Source organism: Chiloscyllium punctatum, chromosome 42 (genome assembly GCF_047496795.1).
Source record: "Chiloscyllium punctatum isolate Juve2018m chromosome 42, sChiPun1.3, whole genome shotgun sequence".
Classification (NCBI taxonomy): domain Eukaryota; kingdom Metazoa; phylum Chordata; class Chondrichthyes; order Orectolobiformes; family Hemiscylliidae; genus Chiloscyllium; species Chiloscyllium punctatum.
The window spans coordinates 17,625,390-17,652,960 of NC_092780.1; the positions used below are offsets into that span (position 1 = coordinate 17,625,390).

The 27,571-nt window shown below is 40.6% G+C and overlaps 1 protein-coding gene across 1 annotated transcript; it reads left to right on the forward strand.

Annotated features, from left to right (window-relative positions):
• The first annotated feature begins 1,639 nt into the window (after positions 1 to 1,639).
• On the forward strand, positions 1,640 to 26,902 carry LOC140465777 (amine oxidase [copper-containing] 3-like). The gene is made up of 4 exons (XM_072561539.1): positions 1,640 to 3,255; positions 14,372 to 14,660; positions 20,575 to 20,704; positions 21,394 to 26,902. The coding sequence occupies exons 1-4, from the start codon at positions 1,686 to 1,688 to the stop codon at positions 21,658 to 21,660; spliced, it is 2,256 nt and encodes a 751-aa protein (XP_072417640.1). The 5' UTR covers positions 1,640 to 1,685; the 3' UTR covers positions 21,661 to 26,902.
• The last annotated feature ends 669 nt before the right edge of the window (positions 26,903 to 27,571 follow it).

A 27,571-nucleotide genomic window follows, 5' to 3' on the forward strand; every position in this document is an offset into this window, starting at 1 on the left:
GCTGGGCGCCTCCGGGGTGGAGAGATAAATGGGAGGAGGGTGGGGCTGGGGAGAAGGTTGCTAAGAGTACAATAGGTGGGTGGAGGTGGGGATGAAGATGATAGATCGGAGAGGTGGGAAGGAAGATTGGTAGGTAGGACAGGTCTCCCTATACCTCCAATCCCAACAACACCCTTGTAAATCTTTTTCTGAACCCTTTCAAGTTTCACAACATCCTTCCTATAGGAGACCAGAATTGCACGCAATGTTCCAAAAGGTGGCCTAACCAACTTCCTGTACAACTGCAACATGAACTCCCAACCCCTATACTCAATGTTCTGACTAATAAAGGAAAGCATACTAAACGCCACCTTCACTATCCTATCTACCTGTGTCTCTACTACATTACAAAGACCAGGCTTTTCTTAGGAGGCTGGAAGATTGGGAAACTTTTAAAGATCAAAAAGGATTACTAAAAAATGTAATAAAAGTGGTAAAGGCAAAATTCAGAAAGAAAGCTAGTACAAAATATTAAAAACTGGTAGCAAAAGATTCTCTATATAAAGGAATAGAGCATAAAAGAAGGGAAGCTTTTCTGCATCTGAACAAGGCATTAGTGATCCGAAATATTATATAATTTTTGTTCCTTTGAGGAGGGAGACAATTGTATTGGAGTTGATTCAGAGAAGGTTCACTAGATTGATTCCAGAGATGAGGGGTTTGTCTTACAAAAAAGAGATTGACAAATTTATGCCGGTACTTTCTCAAGTTTAGGCAAATGGAAGGAGATCTAATTTTGGTATGTATGTCGTGAAAGGGGATTAACAAAGTAGACATGGCCAGAATGTTTCTTCTTGTGGGGCAGTCTTCAATGAGAGTTTGTGGCTTTAGATAAGGGGTAGCAGATTTTAACCAGAAATGACTTTTAAAGTACCTTGGATCTGTGCAATTCAGAAAACCAGAAAGTGGTGAATAGCAGGTCATTGAACAAGAGTAAAGAGGAAATAGACAGATGTTTAAATCAGTAATGGTTATGGAGAGCAACAAAGTGCAGTGGACACCAACAGGAGCTTAGCTACGATTGTATTAAAGGTGGAGCCTACTCCTGCCCAAGTTCTGATGTTCTGACCTCTTGTTCGACAGGAAAGCCTTCACGAAAGAAGCAACACCCGCATTCTCTAACTCTAATTTCAAAAATATTAGGATTATATTCTATAAATAATGCCCCTTTCATCAGAACATGCACATTTCCGGTTTCATCAGCGCCAGCGACAAAACGATGGTTGCTCTCACAGATGGGATTTTGTACATTATCCAATAGGATTGCTGGTTCAAAAACTAATATTTCGCTGAGCGAATTAAAGTTACTGTAGAACTCTATGCACAAAAACTGATTTCAATGCTGTAAAATGCATGATTAAGACGATCCCCTCAAAGATCTAGTTGATTGCTAACAGTAGTGCAAAGTTTGATTGAATAACGCCAAAGGACCCTTGAGATTATCCTGTAGATTTGCATCTCACAGACTGATGGTCAGTAAACAGTTAAACTCTCAAGATTCCAGTTTTCACAGAAGGATATGGAATTCAAATCCTGCGGCGTCATATTGCTTAGAACCAATCAGCAATATTTTCCCTTCAGCTATAAAACATCTGGATGTTGTTACTCCTGAGCTAAACAGGGGAAAAGCTGTTTCCTGGTTCGCCATGAATTTGAAGATTTTGTTCGCTATTTTGGCGGTGGCTCTGGTCGCGATTATAGCCCTGAATTGGATCTTAATAGTGGGCTTCGCGAAATCGGCAACTTGTAAGTACACCAAGTTCATAGATGTGCTGGAGGAGATGCGTGAGGAGAGGTTTCAGAGTCTGGTATTTCAAGATCTGGACAGTGAGGAGCTAACCAGCGTGGTGCAGTACCTGAGGCAGAAGATTAGAGTGAAGCTGGTGAACTGCGGTGAAGCCCTTCCATCAGACAATTACATCTACATGATCGAACTGCACCTCCCCCCGAAAAGTGAGGTCTTAAAGTTTTTGGACAAGCAGGAACCCCAGCCGAGGAGAGAAGCCAGAGCGGTGGTGGTATTTGGAGCTCAGAGTGAGCCTAATATCACGGAGTATGTGGTGGGACCCCTTCCTCATCCAACCTACCACAAAGACATTTCTTCCCAGAAGTACCAGAACCTGAGTTTTCACTCCAGACCTGTGACAGGCTTCGAATATAAAACCATCATTTCAAGAATGGAATTGGAAAAAGCCTCTCGGGTTATTCGGGAAAGTTTCGGCTTAGACTGGAAAACGCTGATCCACTTGGACTCTGCTCCTCGCGGTTTCAAAGCAGGGGACCGGGAAACCTGGTTCCCGTTCTTGAGAAACATGAGCGGCCTCTTTATGCACCCAGTGGGCTTTGAGGTGCTCATTGACCACAGCAGCTCCAATCCCTCCCAGTGGAAGGTGAAGCAGGTCTTTTACAATGGCCAATACTTTGATAGCATTGAGGAATTGGTCGCTCAGTATGACCGCGGCACCGTGAGGAAAATCCGACTGCACCGAGATCAATCCGATCCGGACTATGCCTCAGTGAAACCCCATGTCCAACATAAATCTATCTCCCCTTTGCAATATGAGCCCCAGGGTCGCCGTTACTCTGTGCTCCATAACCATGTGAGATATTTCAATTGGCAATTTGCTTTCCGCCACAGCACTGTCAATGGGCTGCAGTTGTTCAATATCCAATTCAGGGAGGAAAGAATCGCCTATGAACTAAGTGTGGAGGAGCTCAACTCTGTGTATGGAGGTGACTCGCCCTCCTTCATGAGGACCAAGTTTCTCGACGTCAATTATGGAATTGGCAAATATGTCAATGAACTGGTGAGAGGGGTGGACTGTCCGTACAGTGCAACTTTTGTAGACACGGTTCACTTCTCAGAGAGTGAGAACCCAAGGCGGATCAAGAACTCCATCTGTATCTTTGAACAGAATAAACAATTGCCCCTCAGGCGGCACTATTTCAGCTGGAACACACCTCCCTCTTACGGGGGAGTGGCCGATTGTGTGCTGGTCATAAGGTCAGCCTCCACCGTGGCCAACTATGATTATATCTTCGATTACATATTCCACCACAACGGTGTGATTGAGACCAAGGTCCATCCCTCAGGATATGCACTGACCTCATTTCTTTATGAGGGCGGTCTTCTGTACGGAGCCAAACTTGAAGAGAACGTTTTGGGGAATATTCACACTCATTTCTTGCACTTTAAGGCGGATCTGGATGTAGCAGGTAGGTCACAAATTCTGTGTCTTACAATCTTTATTCTCCACAACCACCTGATGAAGGAGCAGTGCCAACTATATTAATCAAAGTATCTCACTCTAGCTACACAATAAACCAGTGATGTTAGTTCCCATTATCTCTTTAGTTGTACATTTTACTTAATGTTATTCTAATGTCACGGTTAGATATTTATTGCTAACTCTTTGCACCAATGGTGTTTCATTCCAGACCCTACTTAATTTTTTCCTAATGTCATGATTAGATATTTATTATTACCTCTGCTACAGTGATCTTCCATTCCAGACTAACCTGTCATGATAGATATTTAGCTAATCCATCTATTACAATAGTCTCCTGTCTCAAGCCGACTCTACTAACTATTAATTAGATATTTTAATAACATGTCCCAAATATTTATGATCCCAATCCTGTCATACTAACACTTAACAGTTAGTAGAGATAGTTTTCCTATTATCTCATCTCACCATAGTGACCTTTCAGCCTTAACCTTATTCTGCTAATTGGTGTCAGATCATTCCACTATTCTTATCCCATCCTGCCTTCCACAGATTGCCAGTGGTCTTCATGCTTTAACCCTTCCCATGCTTTCATGTTCTTTATTTTCCATAATTTCAGGCAGCATGGTGGCGCAGTGGTTAGCACTATTGCCTCACAATGCCAGGGGACCCAGGTTCGATTCTGGCAGCTGTCTGTGTGGAGTTTGCACATTCTCCCCGTGTCTGTGTGGGTTTCCTCCACGTGCACTGGTTTCCTCCCACAATCCAAAGATGTGCAAGTTAGGTGAATTGGCAATGTTAAATTGCCCATAGTGTTAGGTGCATTAGTCAGGAGTAACTATAGGGTAAGGGAATGAGTCTGGGTGGGTTACTCTTTGGAGGGTCGATGTGGGCTGAAGGGCCTGTTTCCATACTGTAGGTAATCTATTCGTAGCCTTTTTTTGTTTTTGGAATTATTCTAGATCTTAAGCACTGCCTAGTTAACCCCTTTCAGCTTCAGGCAGAGCCCGATTCTCAAGACACTTAAGAGGGTCTATAGGATTGATCAATCCCATCCCAAAGGAAAAAAACCAGTCGAGATTATTACCTTCCTATGGTAATACGTTAGCAGGAATGAGCTGATGAAGGGCTTTTGCCTGAAACGTCGATTCTCCTGCTCCTCGGATGCTGCCTAACCTGCTGTGCTTTTCCAGCACCATGCTCTCAACCTATATCCTATTCATGGGGTAGGATCCAGCACTTTCTATTCATCTACACATCCAGATGCATTTTAAATGCTGTAATTGTGCCAGCCGCCACCACTTCCTCTGGCATCTCATTCCATACACGCACCACCCTCTGTGTGAAAAGGTTGCCTCTTATGTCCCTTTTATATCTTTCCCCTTTCACCCTGAACCTATGTCCTCTAGTTCTGGATTCCCCACCACAGGAAAAAGACTTTGTCTATTTATCCTATCTACGCTCTTCATGATGTTATAAACCTTTAAGGTCACCCCTCACCCTCTGACACACCAGGGAAAACAGCCCTATACAATTCAACCTCTCCCCGTTGCTCAAATCCTCTGACCATGGCAACATCCTTGTAAATCTTTTCTGAACCCTTTCAAGTTTCACAACATCCTTCCGATAGGAGCCCAGAATTGCACGCAATATTCCGATAGTGGCCTAATCAAGGTCCTGTACAGCTGCAACATGACCTCCCAACTCCTATACTCAATGCTCTGACCAATAAAGAAAAGCATACCAAATGCTGCCTTCACTATCTTATCTATCTGTGACTCTACTTTCAAGGAACTGTGAACCTGCACTCCAAGCTCTCTTTGTTCACCAACACTCCGCAGGACTTCACCATTAAGTGTATCAGTCCTGCTCTGACTGGCTTTTCCAAAATACAACACCTCGCACTTATCAAAATCCACTCTTCAGCCCATTGGCTCATCTGATCAAGCCCATTATACTCTGAGGTAATCTTCTTCGCTGTCCACTACAACTCCAATTTTGGTGTCATCTGCAAACTTACTAACTACACCTCCTATATTCATATCCAAAACAATTATATAAATAACAAAGTAGTGGACCCAGCACTGTTCCTTGTGGTACTCCGCTGGTCATAGGCCTCCAGTCTGAAAAACAACCCTCCACCACTACCCTCTGTCTTCTACCTTCAAGCCAGTTCTGTATCCAAATGGCTAGTTCTCACTGTGTTCCATGAGATCGAACCTTGTTACCCAGTCTCCCATGAGGAAACTTGTCGAACACACACCTTACTGAAGTTCATATAGATCACATCCACCTTTGTAATCTGAAATTATTGATGTGCTGTAGCTATTTGCATGTAGCTATTAACCCCTGTACTACCGGATCTGATTCTGTGTGATAAACGTGATGGGAAGGAAATCATTGGAGCTACATTAATAACTATTGGGATCAATAATAACTCCGTTAAATTATTTTAATTGCTAACAGCTTACCTGATCCACCTCAAGTCTATGCCAGGATGAGGAATTCAACCTGTTGTCTTATGCCTGCTGTGTTCCTTACATTTAAAGATATTTAAGATTTACTTAGAAACTTTGAGTTGACAAAACTCTTGAAGCAAAGCACAAAGACAAGTCTTAGATAACCCAACAAACCAAAGGCTGCATTTGTACCCCAGGTATTGTTGCTAGACTAGAAACCACTGTTCATTTTATAGTGACAGTTTTGAGCTTTGCTCAAGCTTGTCCTTTTTTGGAAGAATGCTTTGTGTCCCGGAGTAAATCACATTCCATGCTTCTTTCGAAAAGTTTACAGAGCAAATGTTTTGAGCATCTAGTCATTAAACAGTTCTATATTGAAGTGATGTAGGTTTGGAAACTTTGCTGGAGATTAAATGGAGCACTTGAGCATGTGGCACAGTAGATTTACAACGTGTGGCATCGAACATCGAAATGACTACAATAGTGATTTGAATTGGTGCATTTTCAGTTGGGGATTCAGACAGGCGTTTGAGTAAATGGAGGAAGTGGATGGTTCTTCCCTGCAGCACCATGACAGGGAAAAGGCATTCTTCTTTTCAAAGAAAAATCAAGGGGATTTTTGACACTGAAACACCTAGAAACAGAGTAAACAATTGCATTTATATAGCACCTTTAAAGTCAAGATATTCTCTGTGGTGTTTTTAAACAATTAATACTTTTCGAATGCCCTCACTGTTGTAATTAGAAGATGCAGCAGGCAATTTGTGCTCAGAAAGCGCTCTCAAACAGCAATATGGTATTGAACAGGTGCATTTAGAGTCATAGAGATGTACAGCTTGGAAACAGATCCTTCGGTCCAACCCGTCTATGCCGACCAGATATCCGACCCAATCTTGTCCCACCTGCCAGCACTCAGCCCATATCCCTCTTAACCCTTCCTATTCATATATCCATCCAAATGCCTCTTAAATGTTGCAATTGTACCAGACTCCACCACATCCTCTGGCAGCTCATTCCATACACATACCACCCTCTGTGTGAAAAAGTTGCCCTTTAGGTCTCTTTTATATCTTTCCCCTCTCAACCTAAACCTATGCCCTCTAGTTCTGGACTCTCCAACCCCAGGGAAAAGACTTTGTCTATTTACCCTATCCATGCCCCTCATGATTTTGTAAACCTCTATAAGGTCACCCCCCAGCCTCCGACACTCCAGATAAAACAGCCCCAGCCTATTCAGCCTCTCCCTATAGCTCAAGTCCTTCAACCCTGGCAACATCCTTGTAAATCTTTTCTGAACCCTTTCAAGTTTCACAACATCATTCCGATAGGTGACTTTAAGTGAAGGCACCTATAAGTGATCTCAATGAATGTTGCTCACAAAAATCAAAGTGATCTGTGGATTTTCCTTTTGTGAATGTCTGTTTGAATCCAATAGTTAGTGAAGGGCTGTCTGAAAGGGATGCCACAATATTAGCAAGCGGGAGAAATAGCCATTTACATTGAAGTATCCTCACAGATAGCAAACCAAGTACTAAAATGTGCTGAGTAATTCACTCTAACTTCAAATGAAGCAGAGAACAAAATGAAAATTAGGGATTTATGGGTGGGATTAAAGCATGAACAAGCATTTTAAAATTATTTTTAAAGATCCGATTTTGTTTAAAATCCACTAGACAACTTAGTCATTCAACAGATATAAAAATATTTTGAAACTGGCTGTTCAGTAGTAATTTTAAACTTAGTGGCCACTGCAAACCATGTTACACCTCAGTTAATATTTTTAAGAAATTGCACAGTGGGACATGAGGAAATAACAAGCTCACATCACAGCTGTGATTTTTACATATTATAGCCTGTGGAAACCTCACAGGTATCCTATGGGGAAGCATAGAATTAACCAGATTTTCTGGCTTTCCACGTTTAACTGCACATGTGCAGACTCCAAAAATAAATTAATATCCGTTTCAAAGCAGTAATAATGCTGACTGTTTGTTTGTGTCAGATTTGTTACTGCAAAATGCGGGCCATTTTAGATTTTAGTGATGTTGAATGCGGGGTAGGTGTTGGTCAAGATACAGATCAAAAAGATGATATGCCTGAAGGAAGTTGCCACAACCAGGCTAAGCAACTGTTTTCATGTTGAGGAATTTTATTAAGTGTGGATGAAACTGATAACTTTGCAGTTAGTTTGTTCTTTGCCTTAATCAAAGCACTCATACAAAAATATTCAATGGAGTACTGCAAGTAGAAAAAGTTTATTGAATGTTTTAATGGCTTAACATCTCTGCAATATGATGAATACGAACGGCAATGTTTCTCTGAACTTTTGCCTGGAGTTGGAGCATCCACATAAGGCATGTCCATGCAGTGTAATAGTCTTCCTGAGAAATCACAATGTAGTAGAAAAGATTTAAATAGGTGAACAGATATGAAATAATCTCCTGAACAGACTCTAGAAGCAAGGAGAACGCTGACTGTCGAATGAAACCCATGACAAGAGCTTATAAACAGAGGCTGTTAACACAGGGAGGCTGTGGGGCTGAAGCTCCAATTCTGTAGACTGCCTCCTTACTGTAGTGAGGAGGCTTGTGTTCCGTTGAGTTCTCAACTCCTAGCAGGACCATGCATTGCAGTAAGGTTAGATGGGAGGAACTAAACAGCACAATCCAAAACCAGTCTTCGGTAAGCAGGGGGAAGATAACCATGTAATATCAATGACTGTGACAGCAGGTAAAGACTCCTGCACCAAGGGGATCACCAGTTGTCGAGATTTCCTTGCCACTGGAACTGGATCTCACTTCTGTCAAGGGCCACATAGCTGCTGATGTGCAACAGCATTCCCATGTTTATAGATGTCCACCTAGAGGAATTCAACCCTAAAATGTACGCGTGGAGATGTGGCTCTAGGATCAGTCTCATAAACCACTAAGAGGGAGCCACAGAACCCATGACCAGTGACACAGAATTTCCTCGGTGGACAATCTTACTCACTAGCGAGTGTTTGCTGACAACCACATGAGCTGACCAGGGACCTTTCCCACCTTTGGAAATCCTTGCAATAATTACCGGTTGATAATCAACTTGCTTGGCCATGTGACATTGACATGTCCCTTGGCTACCAAGTCTTGAGATGGGGGCAAACCCTGAATTTCTGGCTCAGGGATTGGAATGCCACAAGACCTCCCCTTCAACACAGTGTTCGATTCATAGTTATAAACCAAAATTAGTTTGATCTGTCATACCGTATATAATAACCTTTACAATTTGTAGAGGAAATTAGAACTGAAAACGAACCTCAATGACAGAAACAAATAATGGCCATCTCAGAGGGAAAACACAGAACAAGTGCAGTACCTTTAGTGTAATCACTGGGGATGCAGTAGACAATTTACACAAGACTCCCCTCAACCGTAATGGGGACCAACCAGATTATCTGTTTCAGTGACCATGGAATTTTACTAACTATTTGAAAGGGTGGTTGTGTTTCTCATGTGAAATGCAGCAACTCCAACAATGCAGCACTATCTCAATACTGCGCTGGAGCAACAGCTTTGATTTGTACCCTTAATGCCTAACCCTGGATTGGCACTCGTTATACCTCATTTGGAGTATTGTGTACAGTTCTGGTGACACAGTAGGAAACTTTAGAGGTGGTCAAAACTAATAAGAAAGAAATCTAAGTTTGTTGATACTTGAAGTTGACAAGGTATTGGGACTCCGTCCAAGCATTTTGAGGGAAGGGAGCGTAGAAATTAGAGAGGCAGAGTCACTGGAGCCGAAACATTTACTGTGATTTCTCTTCACAGATGCTGCCAACAACTTCTGTTTTTTTTTTGTTTCTGAGAGTGTTCATTCTGGATAGAATTAGTAGTCCCGTGGGGAAAAAAATGGTAGGTTGATTAGAAGAGTCAACATGGATTCCGAAAAGGAAAATCATCTTAACTAATTTGCTGGAGATTTTTGTAGAGTTAACAAAAAGGTGGATGAGAATAATGCTGTTGTTGTGGTATATATGGATCTCCAGGCAGTTTTTGATCCCATGCTACTCAACAGCCTTGTGAGGAAATGTAAAGGTCATGGTATAAAAAGAATGGCAGCAACATGGATATAAAATTGGCTGAGCCATGGAAAGCACAGAGTAATGGTCAATGGATATTTTCTGGCCTGTATAGGAAGGTTTTTAGTGGAGATTCCCAGGGGTTAATTAATTAGATTTTTAAAAAAAATTAGATTACTTACAGTGTGGAAACAGGCCCTTCGGCCCAACAAGTCCACACCGCCCCGCCGAAGCGTAACCCACCCATACCCCCACATCTACATCTACCCCTTACCTAACACTACGGGCAATTTAGCATGGCCAATTCACCTGACCTGCACATTTTTGGACTGTGGGAGGAAACCGGAGCACCCGGAGGAAACCCACGCAGACAGGGGGAGAATGTGCAAACTCCACACAGTCAGTCGCCTGAGGCGGGAATTGAACCCGGGTCTCCGGCGCTGTGAGGCAGCAGCTAACCACTGTGCCACCGTGCCGGGTTGTATTGGAACCCTTGCTTTTCCTAATTTAATGATCTGTATCTCAGTGTGCAGGGGATAATTTCAAAGTTTCCAGGTAACACTAATTTTGGAAGAATTGTAAACTGTGAGGAGAGCAGCATGGGATTCCAAAAGGACATTGACAAGTTCTTAGAGCGGTCAGAAAGGTGGCAGATGAGGTTCAATGCAGAGAAGTGTGCAGTGATGCACTCTGATCAGGAGAATTTTGAAAGACAATATAACATAGTGGGTACAATTGTAAAATCATGAGCAATCTGAACTAGCTTGATACGTAGAAAATGTTCTTGCTTATAAAAGGCAAAAGAACGAGAGGGAAAAGACTTTAAATGATGTACAAATGAAGCATTGGTGATTTGGGGAAAAATACTTTTTCACAATGTGTAGCTTGGGTGCGGAATGTACTGCCTGGAAATGTGATGGAAGCAGATTCAACTGAGGCATTCATGAGGGCATTGGATGATTATTTGGACAGAAATGGTATGCAGGGATGTGAGGAGAAGGCAGGAGATTGACACTGACGAGTAGAGCTGGTTCAGGCACAATGGGCTAAATGGCCTCCCCTGCATTGCCACAACTGTGATACTTTATTAACAATGGATCACATTACCATCTGGATGTTTTGGCAGCTTGTGCAGTTGAGACCCAGCACACACTGTGCACTAAACACTGTCACTAGCCAAACCCATCGGCATTTATTTGAATGTATGATACTGGTCAGTTGTGGACATACCCCATACACCTTAGGGGTTTCGTGACATCACTGTTTATTTCACATACGGTACTAGTTACATTCTCATTGTACCTCTTAAACCCCTTTATGACCAGACAGACAGGGATAACACTAGTCTTAACCAGTTCTTGCAGCTTGTATATGAACTGTTATTGAACTTTCAGAAGATTCTGAGGGGATTTGTTTAACTTTTCAGTCAGGAGAGGCCTGTTTAGGGTATACAGAGGAAAAACTGTTCCCATTTGCAAAACAAGAAGAATGAGACTGCAGATTTCAAGTGATTTGCAAAACCAGTAAATGTGATGTGAGAAGAACTGACTTTATGTAATGTGTTCTTCAGGTCTAGAATGCTTTGCCTGGAAGTGTTGTGGAGGCAAGTTCAAACCAAGCATTCAAGAGGGCATTAGATGATCATTTCAGTGGAAGTAATTTGTAGGGGTGAAAGGAAAGCAGCAAAAAATGGTTTAAAGTCTTCATGTTTTATCAGAGAGTTGGTGAGGACATGATAAATGAAGTGTTCTTCTGTGATGTAACAATTCTCTGATTTTGTGAAAACAATGAGGTACAAAATTATAGATTAAAAACCGAAAGAACTGCAAATGCGATAAATCAAACAAAAATAGAAGTTGCTGGAAGAGCTTGGCAGGTCTGGCAGAATTGGTTCAGAGGAAGGGTCACTGGATCTGAAACATTAACTCTGATTTCTTTCCACTATTCCATTTTTTATGCATATGTTTATCCAATGACCATTTAACTGCCCTTAAATTGGCAAGACTACAACCATTGCAGGTGGTGCGTAACAACATGCCCCCACTACTCTGTGGAAAGAAACTACCTCTGACATCTGTCCTACATCTATCACCCCTCAATTTATAGCTATGTCACCTTGCGCTAGCTGTCACCATCCGAGGAAAAGGCTGTCACTGTCCACCCTATCTAACCCTCTGATTATCTGATATGTCTCAATTAAGTAATCTTTCAACCTTCTTCTCTCTAACAAAAACAATCTTAAGTCCCTCAGCCTTTCCTCATAAGACTTTACCTCCATACCAGGCAACATCTTAGTATATCAACTCAGATCCCTTTCCAAAAGCTTCCACATCTTTCCTATAATGCAGTGACCAGAACTGTATGCAATACTCCAAATGAGGTTGTGGGAATGGTTCCAGGGATTAGGAATTTCAGTCATGAAGGTAGATTGGTGAAGCCTGAACTGTGCTCCATGGAGTAGAGAAAGCTGGAGAGATCTGATTCAGTGTCATAGAAGGTTTGGACAGAGTAAATGCTGAGAAAATGTTCCCACTTGTAAAAGGATTGACAATGAAGGTGCATTGATATAAAGAAATTGGTGAAAAAAAGCTATAGTTATATGATGAAAAATCCTTTTCCTGCCGTAAGTTGTTCAGATCTGTTCATGTGCTGCAGGCATTTACAACAGAGGCATTCAATAGGGGCTTAAATGATGATTTGAAGAGCAATGTGCAGGGTTATGGAGCGATGACGAATATGGCACTAGGCGAGATGCTCATTTGGAGAGCTGGCATACACAGGATGGGCTGAATAGTCTCCTTATACACTAATATTTCTGTGTGGTTTCTACCTGCGGGATGGCTGCCCATTGAACGTTCACATTATTGGACTGAATGTTTAATGCAGTACTGCAATTTTGAGCAAAGACCCATGCCAAGACGTGCAATTAATTAATTAACAATGACTATTGTCTGAAACCTGATGGTTGAAGTTGTGGGGGTGTTTAATACAATCACTCAGATTAGCAGAAAGAAAATTTATAATGTCCTAAGCAAGTTTGAATACATTCCAAGCCAGTGAAAAATCCTCTGTGTAGGACATCCACATCTCAAGAAATCAGATCAGTGGAAAATTGAAGGACTGTAAAATTAAATCATAAATAATTTGCAAATTCTGCTCTGCTTCTGTTAATTTAAAAGTATTCCAGGAAAGGTCAGACAATTAAAATCATAAAGGTGGCAAAAACAATGACTGCAGATTCTGGAAACCGGATTCTGGATTAGTGGTGCTGGAAGAGCACAGCAGTTCAGGCAGCATCCAAGGAGCAGCGAAATCGACGTTTCGGACAAAAGCCATTCATCAGGAATGATCTAACTCTATGGATAAATATTACATTGAGCATCCAATATATCACACACCCCAAATAACACCCAAACTCACTAACTGTAGCTGCACACTGTACTGGATGCAGGCTCTGCTGATATGCCCTATTAAAAATAATATTAGCCCAGTCAAAAAAGAGTTTGTAGAAAATCATTAACTGGAGTAAATATCCATCAGATTCTTCAATATCCACAGCATGTTTCTTATGTTGTGGGGTTCAAGATAAGCATCATCAAGGGGTTTTACCTGCATCGGTAGAGGCAAAAATAATATTTCAAGGTTTTATTATAAAATGTATCCATGTATATTACAGTGACTAGAACTAACAACCACTAAGATTACTATCGTGCATCGTTGCATACAGTGGAGTAGTTTGTCATTGTAACAATGCAAAATGTGTAGAATAACAGCAACCAATGCCGTGATTTGAAGACGCCGGTGTTGGACTGGGGTGTGCAAAGTTAAAAATCACACAACACCAGGTTTATTTGGAAGCACTAGCTTACGGAGCGCTGCTCCTTCAGGTGGTCGTGGAGAATAACATCGTAAGACACAAAATTTATAGCAAAAGTTTTACAGTGTAATGTAACTGAAATTATATATTGAAAAAAACCTGGATTGTTTAAGTTTCTCATCGTGTAGAATGAACATGTTGGTTTCAGTTCTTTCATATGTAAATCGCAGAACATTTTAAAAGTTACATTCTCAAATGAACTTTAACAATTGATGTCATGTCGGCCCAGATAATGCATTTAATGTGTGAGACTGTCTGTGCCACAATGGTCAGACTGATTCTAATCTAAAAAAGGGATCTGTTCAGATGAGGAAAAACATGACGGGCACCTGGCAGTACTCAAGGATACCCTCATAAGAACAGGGTACGATCTTATACTCTACAAACACCTGATGAAGGAGCAGTGCTTCGAAAGCTAGTGCTTCCAAATAAACCTGTTGGACTATAACCTGGTGTTGTGTGATTTTTAACTTTGAGCCATCGATGTGTATTTCAATTTAGCTTTGCAACATAAAGCCAACAAAAGACTTTTAGAAATTAATTGTTGGAAGTTCCTGATGTACTGGTATGTTGATTTTTATTTTCTAACTATTACAAATGCATATTCCCATTCAGGTTTTAGTTAGCATAAATGAAGATTAAAATCTAATACGAAATTCTCATTTTATATTTTGAATCATCATCCACTCATATCTACTTTTGTTGCTTTTAGGAACAAGTAACTCTATTGAAACAAAGGATGTGGAATATGAGCTCAAATCAGTGCCATGGAAAAATGGTCAGAAGGTATATGTAGCCACTGTGAAAAAGCAGATATTAGAGACAGAAAACCAGGCTGCTTTCAGAGCTGGGACAAAAATGCCTAGATATCTGAATTTTGTAAATCAAGATCGTACAAATAACTGGAACCATTATCGTGGTTACAGGATTCAAGTGGTGAGCTTCAATCCTGACAGTGTACCCGAAGAAATTCCAGAAGAAAAAGCTATTTCCTGGCAAAGGTAGGGTGCATTTACCTCTTTAGCTCATAGTTGCTGTTATATTGTTGTGTACTCAAAATGTTATGGATTGTATTGTGTGAGAAACAAACTCACTCACTTCAATAGTTTCAGTCCGAGACAAGATCTGAATCATTAGTGTCATTTATTTTACCCTTGCAAGAGAGTGCGATGTCCACTGTCTACAAGGCAGGGACACCCACACACTGAATTCAATGAATACACTATATTTATGTAATTTGGTTCCTTTTTTTATCCCATTGCTCCTCCCCTGTTTACATCTTCCACTTCTCTAAGACCGGCACCCATTACTCCTGTTTATCTCTTGCCTTTTCCGGCCTTGTCTGTGACAAAATGCTCACAAGGCCATTTGACCACATCCTGCTGTGGCCCATTGTTAAGTATTATCTACTCCCTCCATCTGTGCTTTCCCCAACCATACTGATCCTTATGACCTTCTAATTGGGGTTTGTTCCTGTGTTTCTGTAAAAGTGGAAACAGATGCTTATAACTACTGCTTGTGCAAGCATATCTGGCTTAACCTACATCCTCACAGCACCTTATCTATTTGTCTGTAACTTCTACCATTGTTTTGCAGTCACATTTCATTCTTGCATACAATTTTAGCTAATACAAAAACAATTATGTATTTCCTCCACATAGTTTGCATTCTTGTTGACTCAGCTCTTAGTTGAAACAATTACACACTGATGTGAGTTCATTTACCTTGCATAAGTAATTATAATTACAGAAGTAACACTACTTTACTTTACCTATGTCCCACAATTTCCCCTTTTTCTATAATTACCATTTGTTACCTTCTGCATTTTTCTTGTATCACCCCCAAAATTCGCACGCATCATTCCAGAGATTTCATCCATCTTGGTCTCACTCATCCCCTCATTATTTAGTCGATAAAGGTCCTCTGCCTGATTCCCTTTTAGAGCCATCTGTTTCATCAAGGCTGTTTCAATCAGTCTTTGGGTGAGCCCTCGTATACAGGGTATGATACAACAGCCAATGGCCATCAATACCCTGGCTACTACTATCAGGGAAGTAAGGATAGAAACCACCACCCCCTTCCATTTTCCAAACCATGATTCAAGCCATCCCGTGAGAGATGTGTCTACTCCTGAATTCTCAGCCAGTTCCTCTGCTAAGGTAGTCAATCCCCTTAAGGCCCGAGTAATTGAACCATCAGGTGCAGTGTTATTAGGAATAAAGGTACAACAGCTTCTTCCTAACATCACACACACACCCCCTTTTTCTGCTAAAATCATATCAAAGGCCATTCTGTTTTCCCATGCCATCCTACTTGTCGCATCAAGCTGTTCTGATATTCCTTTAACCACATCTCTTGTATAATTTTTAAATCACTGTTGATTTATAGAAAATGTAATTCATCCAATCTACATTTTTATTAATTGTTACCCACCAAAAGAGAGCTGACTCAAAGCCTGCTGCAATCTGGTTACGAGCCTTGAATTCATCAGGTAATCCCCTAGGGACTCCTACAGAATCAAGATAAATCCTGTCATCGAAAGAAGTATCTAACAGTAATCTCTTACCCCTTCCCTTTTTCCCTACTATCTTTTCCTTCTCAAATGCCAGGGTAAATGGAATTGCCAATTGTACAATTGCACATATCCCTCTCCAATCCGGAGGTAGTGTGGGTCTCAATATTTTGCCTCCACAGTACCACCACAGATCCGCTCGGGGAACCTTTAGTGCTGAGTAGTTCCCTCCCTTCTCCGTTTCGGTAACATTCTTAATCTCTGTACATAATTTCAGCTCCCCCAAATCTCTCGACCGATTTGTACCTCGTCTACGCACTCACGACATGTGATTTCCAACTGCGGCGGAAAATGTAGAGGGGGTGCTTTTAAATCTATCTTCTCCAAGGGAGGGAACATCAGAGATAGGGAGGTACAATTCCTATCATTCCATGCAGTCTCATCCTGATACAGGGCTATCATACATTTCATGCCCTTCCTGTCTCGCTTCCACCCGAGCGGAAAGGGAACCACCTGGGCCACTGGCCTCCCGGAGGCACATGCATAGCAATTGGTCTCGTTCAGACGTTTTACAGTATACTTTACCCATTCAACCCAGGCATTTGCACCCCCTTACCCAGTTTCTATTTCGATAGTCTGTTTCAAGTCCTTTATCTCTATAATTTTTACTACTTTAGGGTCATCGGGAGGGGTGAAAGGTTGTACCTTATTATCCAGTAGTTCTACCTGTTTTCCCTGTCCTACACTAATTTGAAAACAACAGCATGAGAAATCCTTCCCGTTTGCTTTCATTTCTATCCCAAATGTTTCATCTAATTGTATCTCATAGGTGCCCCCCCCCGCCCAGAATAGCATCGTGCCATGTGGTTTTCTTTATTGTTAGGTATATTGGGTTACACTTTTTATCAGGGCAATCGCGAGCTGGTCAGAAGGGGGCCCGGTGTACTGTGACAAGACCGTTATACCAAGTACCATCCCCAAGGCCATCCCCATAGGACTTAAGATGTATCTCTGAGCTGCGGTCTTGCCTCTGATTATCTACATCCCCACAATTTACTTAGCTGCATGCATCAGCATCTATTACTTGTGGATTATCAGACTCAGGAACCGTTAATAATACATATGAAAATGATATTTGACAAAATCCCAATACTAAGAGGGCTAGCATCATAACTCTAAACATCTCCAGCATTCTAAAAAAACGTGCTGAAGCACAAAAAGACTTAATATACAATCCTACAGAAATAATCCTGCGCTCGTGTCACCATTGTATAATCAGTTACTCAAAGTCTCTCTAGCCTGAGTTTCAGCGGGTCTTGCGTTGATTCGGCTGTCCAGACTTCTTCCTCAACTGGAGATTCCACTGGCCCTTTGATCCGAATGTAGTGAGTCCAGCCTTTCTCCACCTTCCTTATTGCCGTTTCGGTGGCCGAAAGAGCCTGATACGGCCCTTCCCAGTCCGGTTGCAATTTAGTCCCTGTCCTTGATTTTTCTATGGCGCAATCTCCCGGTCAGATCGGATGAACGGTGAATTCAAGGGGTGGAGTCTATGCCAATGAAGCCTGTTTCCTGAGGAAAGATAAAGAGAAGGACAAGCCCAGCATATACTTCTTTAAGAACAAATCTTTAGTTTCTGGGATTGGCAGTGGCCAGAGATAGGAACTTCCCGAGGACCTGGGACAGTAGGTATTAGGGAATAAACCACCACTTCCTGTGGATTCAGAGCTGCTTCTTTCATTACCTCATCAGCCAGTAATTCAGCTTTCCATTCTTTAATTAACAATAAATTAATGCAGTCATGTTTTAAATTAACCGTGGATCAATATGACAGGTCACTGAGACTGCATGAAGGGATGTTGCCAATTAATATTGATTCAGGCTAGCACAATCGATTTATTGTAAATATTAATTATTAATTATATATTATATAAATATAAAAATCATTATCTGTAATTCAGGGTGGAAATGCAACAAATGACCAAAACATTTTTACAACTGTAATTGCACAATTCTGTTTGTTTACCAGTCACTTGTGCTTTCTCATTCTGTTTCTGTAATTGTTTTGCTCGAGCACATTCATTTTTAAGAACCTCAACAGACTTCATAGCACCATTTGCAGTTACTTCAGTCCCAATTTGGTGGCAGTATTTTGTCAAGAGCGCAAAACTGATTCTTCGTGCCTCTCATCGCAAAACTGTTACCATAATCCAATAAACTCTTTCATTCCCCCTACCTTGGGCTTAAATTTTAAGGATGACCTTGCTGCCCCTGTATCGACTAGGAAAACGACATCCTCTTTATAAGGTCCCACCTTTAAATTTATCAAGGGTTCCTGGTGGGTCCCCGGGGGCAGGAACTCCTGACACCTCTATTTTTCATCAAGGTTCATAAACAGTACGGTCTTTACTTCCTTTTTCAAATCTGGACACTCTCTCTTAAAGTGACCCGTCCGTTCACAGTAATAACATCCCGCCTGTGGGCATTTCCACTTCGATCCTTGTTCCTGTCCACCAGACCCCTTAACATCTCCTCCCTGACCATTTCGGTTTCTTTCTTCTTTTAGTTTTGTCCTTTTCTTTATTATCTCATCAACCGTGGGCTATCATTATTTTTGCCTTTTGTTTCCACTTCTCATGTTATGTTGCCAGATCAATCGCTGACCCGATGTAACCAACTGAACAGCCTTAGGGCCACCTCATGGCCGTTCTTCATCACCCAATGTTTTATTTAGGCCTTGAGAATTTTTTTTTTTTAAGAAATATTACAATATTTCTTGCTCTCCATAGCTTCAAATACCAATTCATCAATTTATGCTTGACTAACTTTAAAGCCTGTTCCTAACTTGTAAATATATTTATATATTTCCATTCATTTATTCAGTATTCAATATTTAAAATGTAAAATGCATACAGTTCCCCACTTTGAAATCCACTATAATTACCCAGTTTTAGTCTCTTAATTTAAATCCAACATTAGTTTTCTTAAGTAGTCCTGACCAATCATTGCTCAATTACAATGCTATAGGTCGTGAAATAATCGGAGCTGCCTTAACAGAATTTATCTATTCAAGTTTAAAAAAACTTCTAATGCATGAACAATGGCCGAATCCAAGGTCACAGATATTAACCATAAGATTTTGTTTTTGCTACAATCTAATATTGAACTGAAACTTCAACTGTCCTCCATAAATCACTTTTATGTAAAGATAAAAGAGATTAGTTAGAAACTGATAGTAAGGCAGTCATGACCTGTAAAAAGAACAGGAGTTATCATTTTTGTTTTTATAATCACTATAGAATCCTTAACCTTAAAAGAATTCATGTTAAGTTTCCGTAATAAAAATCAGATTCAAAATAGTCCTGGAACTCAAGCTCCAGGGAATAAAGCGCAAACATTCAATCACCAACAAACAAATGTGCATTCAAACCAAATCACAAAGGGTTAAACTTTCTATCAGCTGTACAGCTCTTTTCATTCTTTCTCTCTCACACACCATATCTCACAGACACTTCCTGAGCTTCCTGCAACAACACCTCTGGATGCTCCTTGCTTCAGCCCTATATCTTTTGAATATTTTTCTGGATGTTTGACCATGATTTAGTTACAAAGTGTACCCTCAGTAGCCCTTCAGCTACTAGCTCTTCTGACTTAAGCATAATCTGATTCCTCCTGACTGTAAGGCTGTTTTTCATTGACATATAAATTCAAATATTTACAAACCCAGTCTTCGTCCGACCCGTACTTTGGCCAGAAGTTCCATAGCTACCTGATGAAGGAACCAGTGCTCCGAAAGCTAATGTTTCCAAATAAACCTGTAGGACTATAACCTGGTGCTGTGTGATTTTTAACTTTGTCCACCCCAGTCCAACACTAGCACCTCCACGTCATGACTTTCCTTTTTGTATAGCTGTCTCTAATCCACTGTTCACTCATCTCCTCTATGCAAGCCCTGCCTTGTCTTTTCTCCTTTCATCTTTGTACTATCAGCTTTTTGGTCTGCTTCCTATCTACCATCCTCTCTATGCCAAACCCAAACTCTCTCCGTTGCCATACGAGTGGCAATCCAAATGCCCTGTTCATTCACATTAACCTTTATATCTACAGCGATGTCTCCTTTTCTGTAGTATTTAGTCTCCAACTGCCTCCAAAGGTCTAGAGCTCCAGAACCTCTCTGCCTCTCTTTCCTCTTTTAATGTGCTCCCTCAAAAATACTTCTTTGACTCATCCTTTTGGTACTCTGCCTATTGCCATCTTATGTTACATCAAAATGTGTGTTGCAAACCTTCTATGAAGTGCCTAGGGACTTTATTCTTTAAAGACCTTACATAAATGCAACTTGTTGTATTTGAATCTGTGCATTTCACATCCAAGGTGAGTTAATATTATTGTTTCAATCAATGTAGGTACCAGTTGGCAGTGACAAAGTACAAAGAAAGGGAACAAAGAAGCAGCAGCATTTACAATCAGAATAACCCTTGGAATCCTGCTGTTTATTTTGCTGGCTTTATTGATGATGAAAGTATTCAAAATGAGGTTTGTTTTAATATGTGTATTAAAAAATTGTTTGATTGTGGAGATACATTTTTTCTGGATCTGCCAACTATGGATTACAGTCGTGATTACCCAAAGAAACTGAGAGTGGTGTGAGAATAATCCCAGGCTATTGTTGTGTACCACAGGACATTTGAAAGGTAACTGCACTGTGCAGTCCAACAAGCCATGGTAACACAATGTGCTGGGTTGGCTGAGTCCAGTCAGGGTACCTTTTGAGTAACAATAATTGGCATCATTACCCTGGTCTCAAGACAGATTTTACTCAGGCTCCAGATATCACTGTGTTGTGTTAGAATGCAATTGTATATGATGCTGGAATTGGTTAGGTCTTGTTGCTTTTACATGCCACTGATTAAGCTTCCACTTAGGAAGAAGGACCCCCAGTGGTGATTCAGTATAAGCTGGTGGGCCAAGTGTCCATCTACAATGTCATCATGACTTGAATAATTTAGGATATCTGGTCAGCATGGATGAGTTGGACTGGAAAGTCTGTTTCTACGCTGTACAGCTCTATGACTCTGACTTTTCGTCTATTTTGCTCTGCTAGTGGTGGTCAGTTTTACCCCCATTGTTTCAGGAAAGGAATGAAGACAATTTGTATTGCTTTTTAATCAGTTTTGTGCCAAAATTGTAACCAAACTCCTATTTCTTTTCATGTTTATTGACAGGATCTGGTAGCTTGGATTACAGCAGGATTTCTCCACATTCCCCACTCAGAGGATGTTCCAAATACTGCCACAGCTGGAAATGGTGTTGGCTTCTATTTAAAACCAGTAAACTACTTTCAGACTGATCCATCTATTAGTGCCGAAGATGCTGTCTACATTGATCCTTCTCTGGGTGTAGAAAGATGCGAGAACAACCCTGTAGCATGTACACCAGAGTATGCTACCTGTATTCCCTATTTCCCAGATTTTACCTATGGAACAGACTGAAAGTAGTAGCTGTTAATAATTAACAAGATGTAATTAGATTGAAAAGAGAAGTTAATCATGACCATGACTCCCTCTAATTTTCTTTCCGCCTGCGCTGGACACCAAGGACCATGTACAGCGGCAACATCAGGTACCGAAGTCAATGCTGTGATCAGTGTACCAATGCCACTTGCCATGCACGGAACCCTGGAAATGTTGCACACATCCAATTGTGCAGCTTAGAGGGAACATTGCTCATGACTAACCATCACTTTCGATGAAACTCTATTGCTTCTTAGTGAATAAATCATTTAAATAGACCCCTTATGATCCACTTGCAGTTTCTCCAGTTCTACTAATCACATTGGGGTTGATAGACATTATGTACAAGCTGTTGTTTTCTTATTTGGTGGTTAGTAGTCCCAGTAATCCAATGTCAAATAATGAAGGAGAGTACAGAATGGGCTGCTCAAATTTCTGCACTTGACACTGACCTTGTATGCTGGCCAAGCTTCTTTATTCACCAAATTTTAATGGACAAGAAACCCTGCCGAGGACATGCAGGTCCTTGGCCTCCTCCACCGCTGCTCCCTCACCACCCGACACCTGAAGGAAGAACGCCTCATCTTCTGCCTTGGGACCCTTCAACCCCAGGGCATCAATGTGGACTTCACCAGTTTCCTCATTTCCCCTCCCCCCACCTTACCCCAGTTCCAACCTTCCAGCTCAGCACCATCCTCATGACCTGTCCTACCTGCCAATCTCCCTTCCTACCCATCCGCTCCACCCTCCTCTCTGACCTATCACCTCCAATCCCCACCCCCATTTACCTATTGTACTCTTTGCTACCTTCTCCCCATTCCCCACCCCCCCCCCCTTCCCCCACCGACCTCCCCATTTATCTCTCCACCCTGAAGGCTCCCTGCCTCCATTCCTGATGAAGGGTTTTTGCCCGAAATGTCAATTTTCCTGCTCCTTGGATGCTGCCTGACCTGCTGTGCTTTTCCAGCATCACTCTGATCTAAACTCTGGTTTCCAGCATCTGCAGTCCTCACCTTTTGCCTAAGAAATCTGCTAGTCTGCAGCAACCACCACATTCAAATTCTAAGCATGTATAGCTAATGCACAAAGTTCAGTGACTAGAGAATAACTCTCCCTTAATTCCCTACTGGTTGAAAACATCACATTTAGTACCTGGTTGGCTTGTTGAGTGACATCTTCATGCCTTGATATAACTGTTGATTTAAGTGACCAGGTGACAGGTAAGAGAACATTCTCCTTTTGTCTGCATGGGTTCCCTTCCAGGTGCTCCAGTTTCTTCCCACAATCCAAAGATGTGCTGGTCAGGTGAATTAGCCATTCTAAATTGCCAATGTTTGGGGATGTGTAGGTTTGGTGCATTAGTCAGAGGTAAGTATAGGGAATGGGTCTGGGTGGGTTGCTCTTCAGAGGGTCAGTGTGGACTTGTTGGGCTGAAGGGCCTGTTTCACACTGTAGGAATTCTATGATTCCATTTGTTTCTTTTCCCCAAACAAGTCATAAAGTTAGTTACGACAAGCATAATGGAGATTTATTTATCTTATCTCACTGTTAGACAGAATTGTTACTTTATAAACAACTTTACATTTTTTACATTGCAAGCATGCATCTAGTCAAGTACATCCATGGGCTACATATTTCAGTGTCAAAAGCTGAATTACTTCGGCATATCCCAACAATAATGTGCTGAATATTTTATTTCTTCTAGACATTAATGGGCCACTTTATATTATATATAAAGGACTAAATAAATGTATCAACCATCGTCGTCATCAGAGGTACATAACCAATAATGCTTTTGAATCACAGACTTTGTCACTAGGAAAGCCTGGTAATGACCACTGTTACCAAGTGAAAAGTGTTCTTTTAAAACTACTGGTAATACTGCATCAGGGTAATGGTCTTCAGCAATAAGGCCATCTGTCAATTTTAAAACTGCGTGTATTGCAGGTTTACGCTGGTTAGACTGGATCTGTGGTTTCTCATTTTACATCAGGTGGTGCTATGGAAACTATACCAAGAGCAGTCATTTTTTCCCGAGGAAATGTAATCTCTGTAAAGTAGTCTGTAAAGTGGTTTAGTTAGATTGCCATTGAGGAAACAAAATTACACCATCAACATAAATGTTTTCATTTCCTTGTGGCATCTGCATCATAGTGGCTCAGTGATTAGCACTGCTGCCTCACAGTGCCAGGGACCAAATCCCACCTTGGGTGACTGTGCAAACTCCACATAGACATTCTCCCCGTGTCTGCGTGGGGTTTCCTCCGGGTGCTCCGGTTTCCTCCCACAGTCCAAAGATGTGCAGGTTAGGTGAATTGGCCATGCTAAATTGCCCGTAATGTTAGGTAGATTAGTCAGAGGTAAATGTAAGGGTGGGTTGCTCTTCGGAGGGTCGGTGTGGACTTGTTGGACTGAAGGGCCTGTTTCCACACTGTAGGGAATCTAATCTAAAAATCAGGATCCATTCTATGGACCTTAGTGCAAAGATTTTCTTTTTTAACTGTTTTACAAAGATTAACAACACAGATTTAAGTGGCTGTCTTCCTTAAATGTTCATTGCTGATGTCCTGACCAACTCCTTGTGATTATGCTTACGAGTGCATTTGTTCCCGTGGAAGTAAAGGTAGTGAAGTCGGATCACCTCAGTGTTTCCTTTGTTTAATACAATAACTGTTCTCACTTTTCTCTGTTTAGGAATCATTTCCTTTTAGATTCTCAGAATTGATTAATGAAGTGTTGCTGGTTAAGCATTATGAAATGGCGGACTATGTAGTGTTCAGGAGTTTTGGCATACCTGTTGCTGTAATCACCAGTCTGGGTCATACATTTTGTAAAATAATTAAATTCATAGTGATTTCAAATCAGGCATTTGAAATCATTTTGACGTTTTGTGACCACACAACACTGGTCACCATACTTGGGGAAGAATCTTACTGCATCACCAGAAGTTCAGAGCTGGATTACTCAATTTACTAGAATGAGCAATTGACTTATGAGAAAGGCTGAATAGGCCTTTAGCCTCTGGAATTAAGAGTCAGAGGTGACTTAATTGAAGCAGAAGATCCTGAAGGGACTTGATTGGAGAATTTCAAAAGGGTATTTCCTCTTGTGAGAATCTAAAACTAAGGGTCATTATTTTAAAAAAAGGGACACTCTGTTTAAAACACAGATATCACAGCATTTTTTCGCTCAGAGTTGAGAGTCTTTGGAAGTCCTCCCCACAAAAGGCAGTGGATACAGCATCTTTAAACATTTTTAAGGGAGAGGTAGTTTGATTCTTGATTACCAAGAGGTTGAAAGGTTATTGGGGCTATGCCGGAATGTGGGGTTGGACTTAAGTCAGATCAGCTATGTCTTATTAAATGGGAGAGCAAGCTTTAAGGACTTAATGGTCTACTCTTATTCCTTGTTCACACATTTTTTAAAAATTATGTGGGACTTGAAATATAGCTTTCATCTTTTCATATTTAAAAACTGCAAAACACTGTCTATAATATAGCAGCAATAACAGCTTACATTTATAAAGCTTCTGTAATGAAATTAAAATGTCCCAAGGTGCTTTGCATGAACATTAAAAAACAAGGTATAACATGAAGCACATGAGAAGATATTAGGTCAGATGACTACAACTATGGTCAAAGAGGTCGATTTTAAGGAATGTTTTAAAGCAGAAAGCAAAGAAAGGTATTGCAGAATTTAGGACAAAAATAAATAACAGCACGATCACCATTGTTGGAGTGATTAAACACTGAGGATGTACAAGAGACAAGAGTTAGGTGAACGAAGATAGAAAGTTTGAGGCTAAAATAGAATGCAGAGATGCGGAGGGAAGGGGACAAAGCCATGGAGAGGTTTGAAAATAAGGATAAAATTTGGAAATCAAGACATAGCTTGGCGGGAGCACAGTGGTGTTAGCACAATAGGTTTGGTGAAATTAATGACATGGTCAGCAGTGTTTTCACCGACCTCAAATAGGACAACTTGATGCAACTCAATTACATGTTCCCTGTTGCCCAAATCTTCCCCACCATGATAACCAAGTCAGTCTAAGGCTGCAAAGGTTATGTAATTAAAATTCATTGTTTGTGAACTGAAGAGGGATTAATGGAAATAATTTATATTGTTGCCTTTTTGAGTTGGATTTCCATCTGAAAATGTGATGAATATGGGGATTACACATTAGCTGCTGATTACTGATAAGCACTGACTTTTGGTAAATACACAAAAGGTGCCATTAATGATACAAAGAAACATTTGATAAACCTCAAAGTCTTAGGTCTGAGCTGTAGTTGAGTAACAACCACATCATAATAAGAGATTCAGATTTGTTCAAAATATCTCAAGTTGGTTGAGGGCAGCTGTAACATTGGGCTGCACCAGGATTCTAGCTGATCAACACTATCCACTAATTTGATTGAGAAATCTGTGAGTAGCTGTTGATTATATGAATATTGAGTGTGCCCCATCTTCAATCAGTGAGGAGAAATGGGCAAATAAAAAATTAACAATTTTTAAATCAAGATGAATGACATCTTTGAACCACATTTCTAAGGCCGTCTCATTCTATGGTAAAGCAGCAATCGTTCACTTCAGAAGGTGGCACTATTCACCAATACTTCTGTAGTTCAATTATTTACATACTTTTAATAAAGATCAGGTTGAATGTTATTTAGACTACATGTGGTACACTATCACTGAATTATACAGGCAAGATTTAAACTGGGGAATTCAGGTGGTCACTGTAATTATTACAAAGTCTCAGCATGCCATGTGTGTTATTTAGCTTGGTTGGCTGCATGGCTGGTTTATGAAACAGGATGACACCAAAAGTGCAGGTTCAATTCCTATACTAACTGTGATTATTGTGCAGGTCTTGCCTTCTCACCCTTGTCTGAGGCATTTTTAACTTCTATGTTTAATTTACTACCAGTTGTGTATCTCTAATGAGAGTGGGACAATGTGACTTTACATGCCAATACCAAATTTGCCTCTGACTCTTTAAAAGTATATTTAACCCTTTTATTCTGAATGATCTTAAAATAAAGAGTAATTTGATGCAATTGAGTGAATCGTATATTCATGCAGTAATTTGCAGTTATTTCCATTTTTTTAATTGACAATTATATATATATAACTATTAGTCAACAGAAAACAATGTAACTTCCTGTATAATGAGCTTGTAACGATGTATCTCCTTTTCAGTAAAAGATTTGATGGATGAGGCAATGTGTTTCAAGAAATGTTATTTGCCATTGCAGTGCAAAGCGCTTGATATGTCATTACACCTATCTAGAGAAGGTATTTTGGAGATCAGCCAGATTTGTTCTGTGACAAATGACCACAATGCATGTTCAAAGTTACAAGACACAAGCAGAAGAGAAATATGTCCAACACCCTCCTCCCACTGTAGCAAACTAAAGGGGTATTCCTTACTGTATTTTGGGTAAACAGTGTATCACAAATATCTGTTTTATTTTTCAATTGTAGCCAGTTTCAGTTAATTTAATCTCCAAGGTCTGTTAGAAAATACATCTACATATAATTGTTTTATACTGACAGAAAAGTGAATGAATTATGATATCTCATTGCTTACATAATGGTGAGATGTTTATACTTATCTATGTCTAAACATTTAAAAGATTCTTGCCCTAATGTCAAATTTACTACTCTGGAGTGCCAGGGACAGTTGCTACGAAAGTACTAAGTAAGAATTACTGACAGTTTAAGCAAGTGGATGTACAGAAGGTTACTTGGTGTCCCAATCTCTGCAATGCAAGCCTGGCTCCTGTATTGAAAACTTCCCGAAGATAATTCCTAATATTACAATCCAAGAAGACAGTGCAAGCAACAACTTCTCTTCCTCATAGAATTTTTTTTTACCTGCAGAGAC

What these genes read in the sequence shown, in the direction of transcription:
- LOC140465777 (XM_072561539.1), top strand. Translation starts at nt 1,686, where the DNA reads ATGAATTTGAAGATTTTGTTCGCTATTTTGGCGGTGGCTCTGGTCGCG. An exon ending in AAAGCTATTTCCTGGCAAAG is followed by an intron (nt 14,661 to 20,574) that starts GTAGGGTGCATT and finishes CAATCAATGTAG; the next exon opens with GTACCAGTTGGCAGTGACAA. An exon ending in ATGAAAGTATTCAAAATGAG is followed by an intron (nt 20,705 to 21,393) that starts GTTTGTTTTAAT and finishes GTTTATTGACAG; the next exon opens with GATCTGGTAGCTTGGATTAC.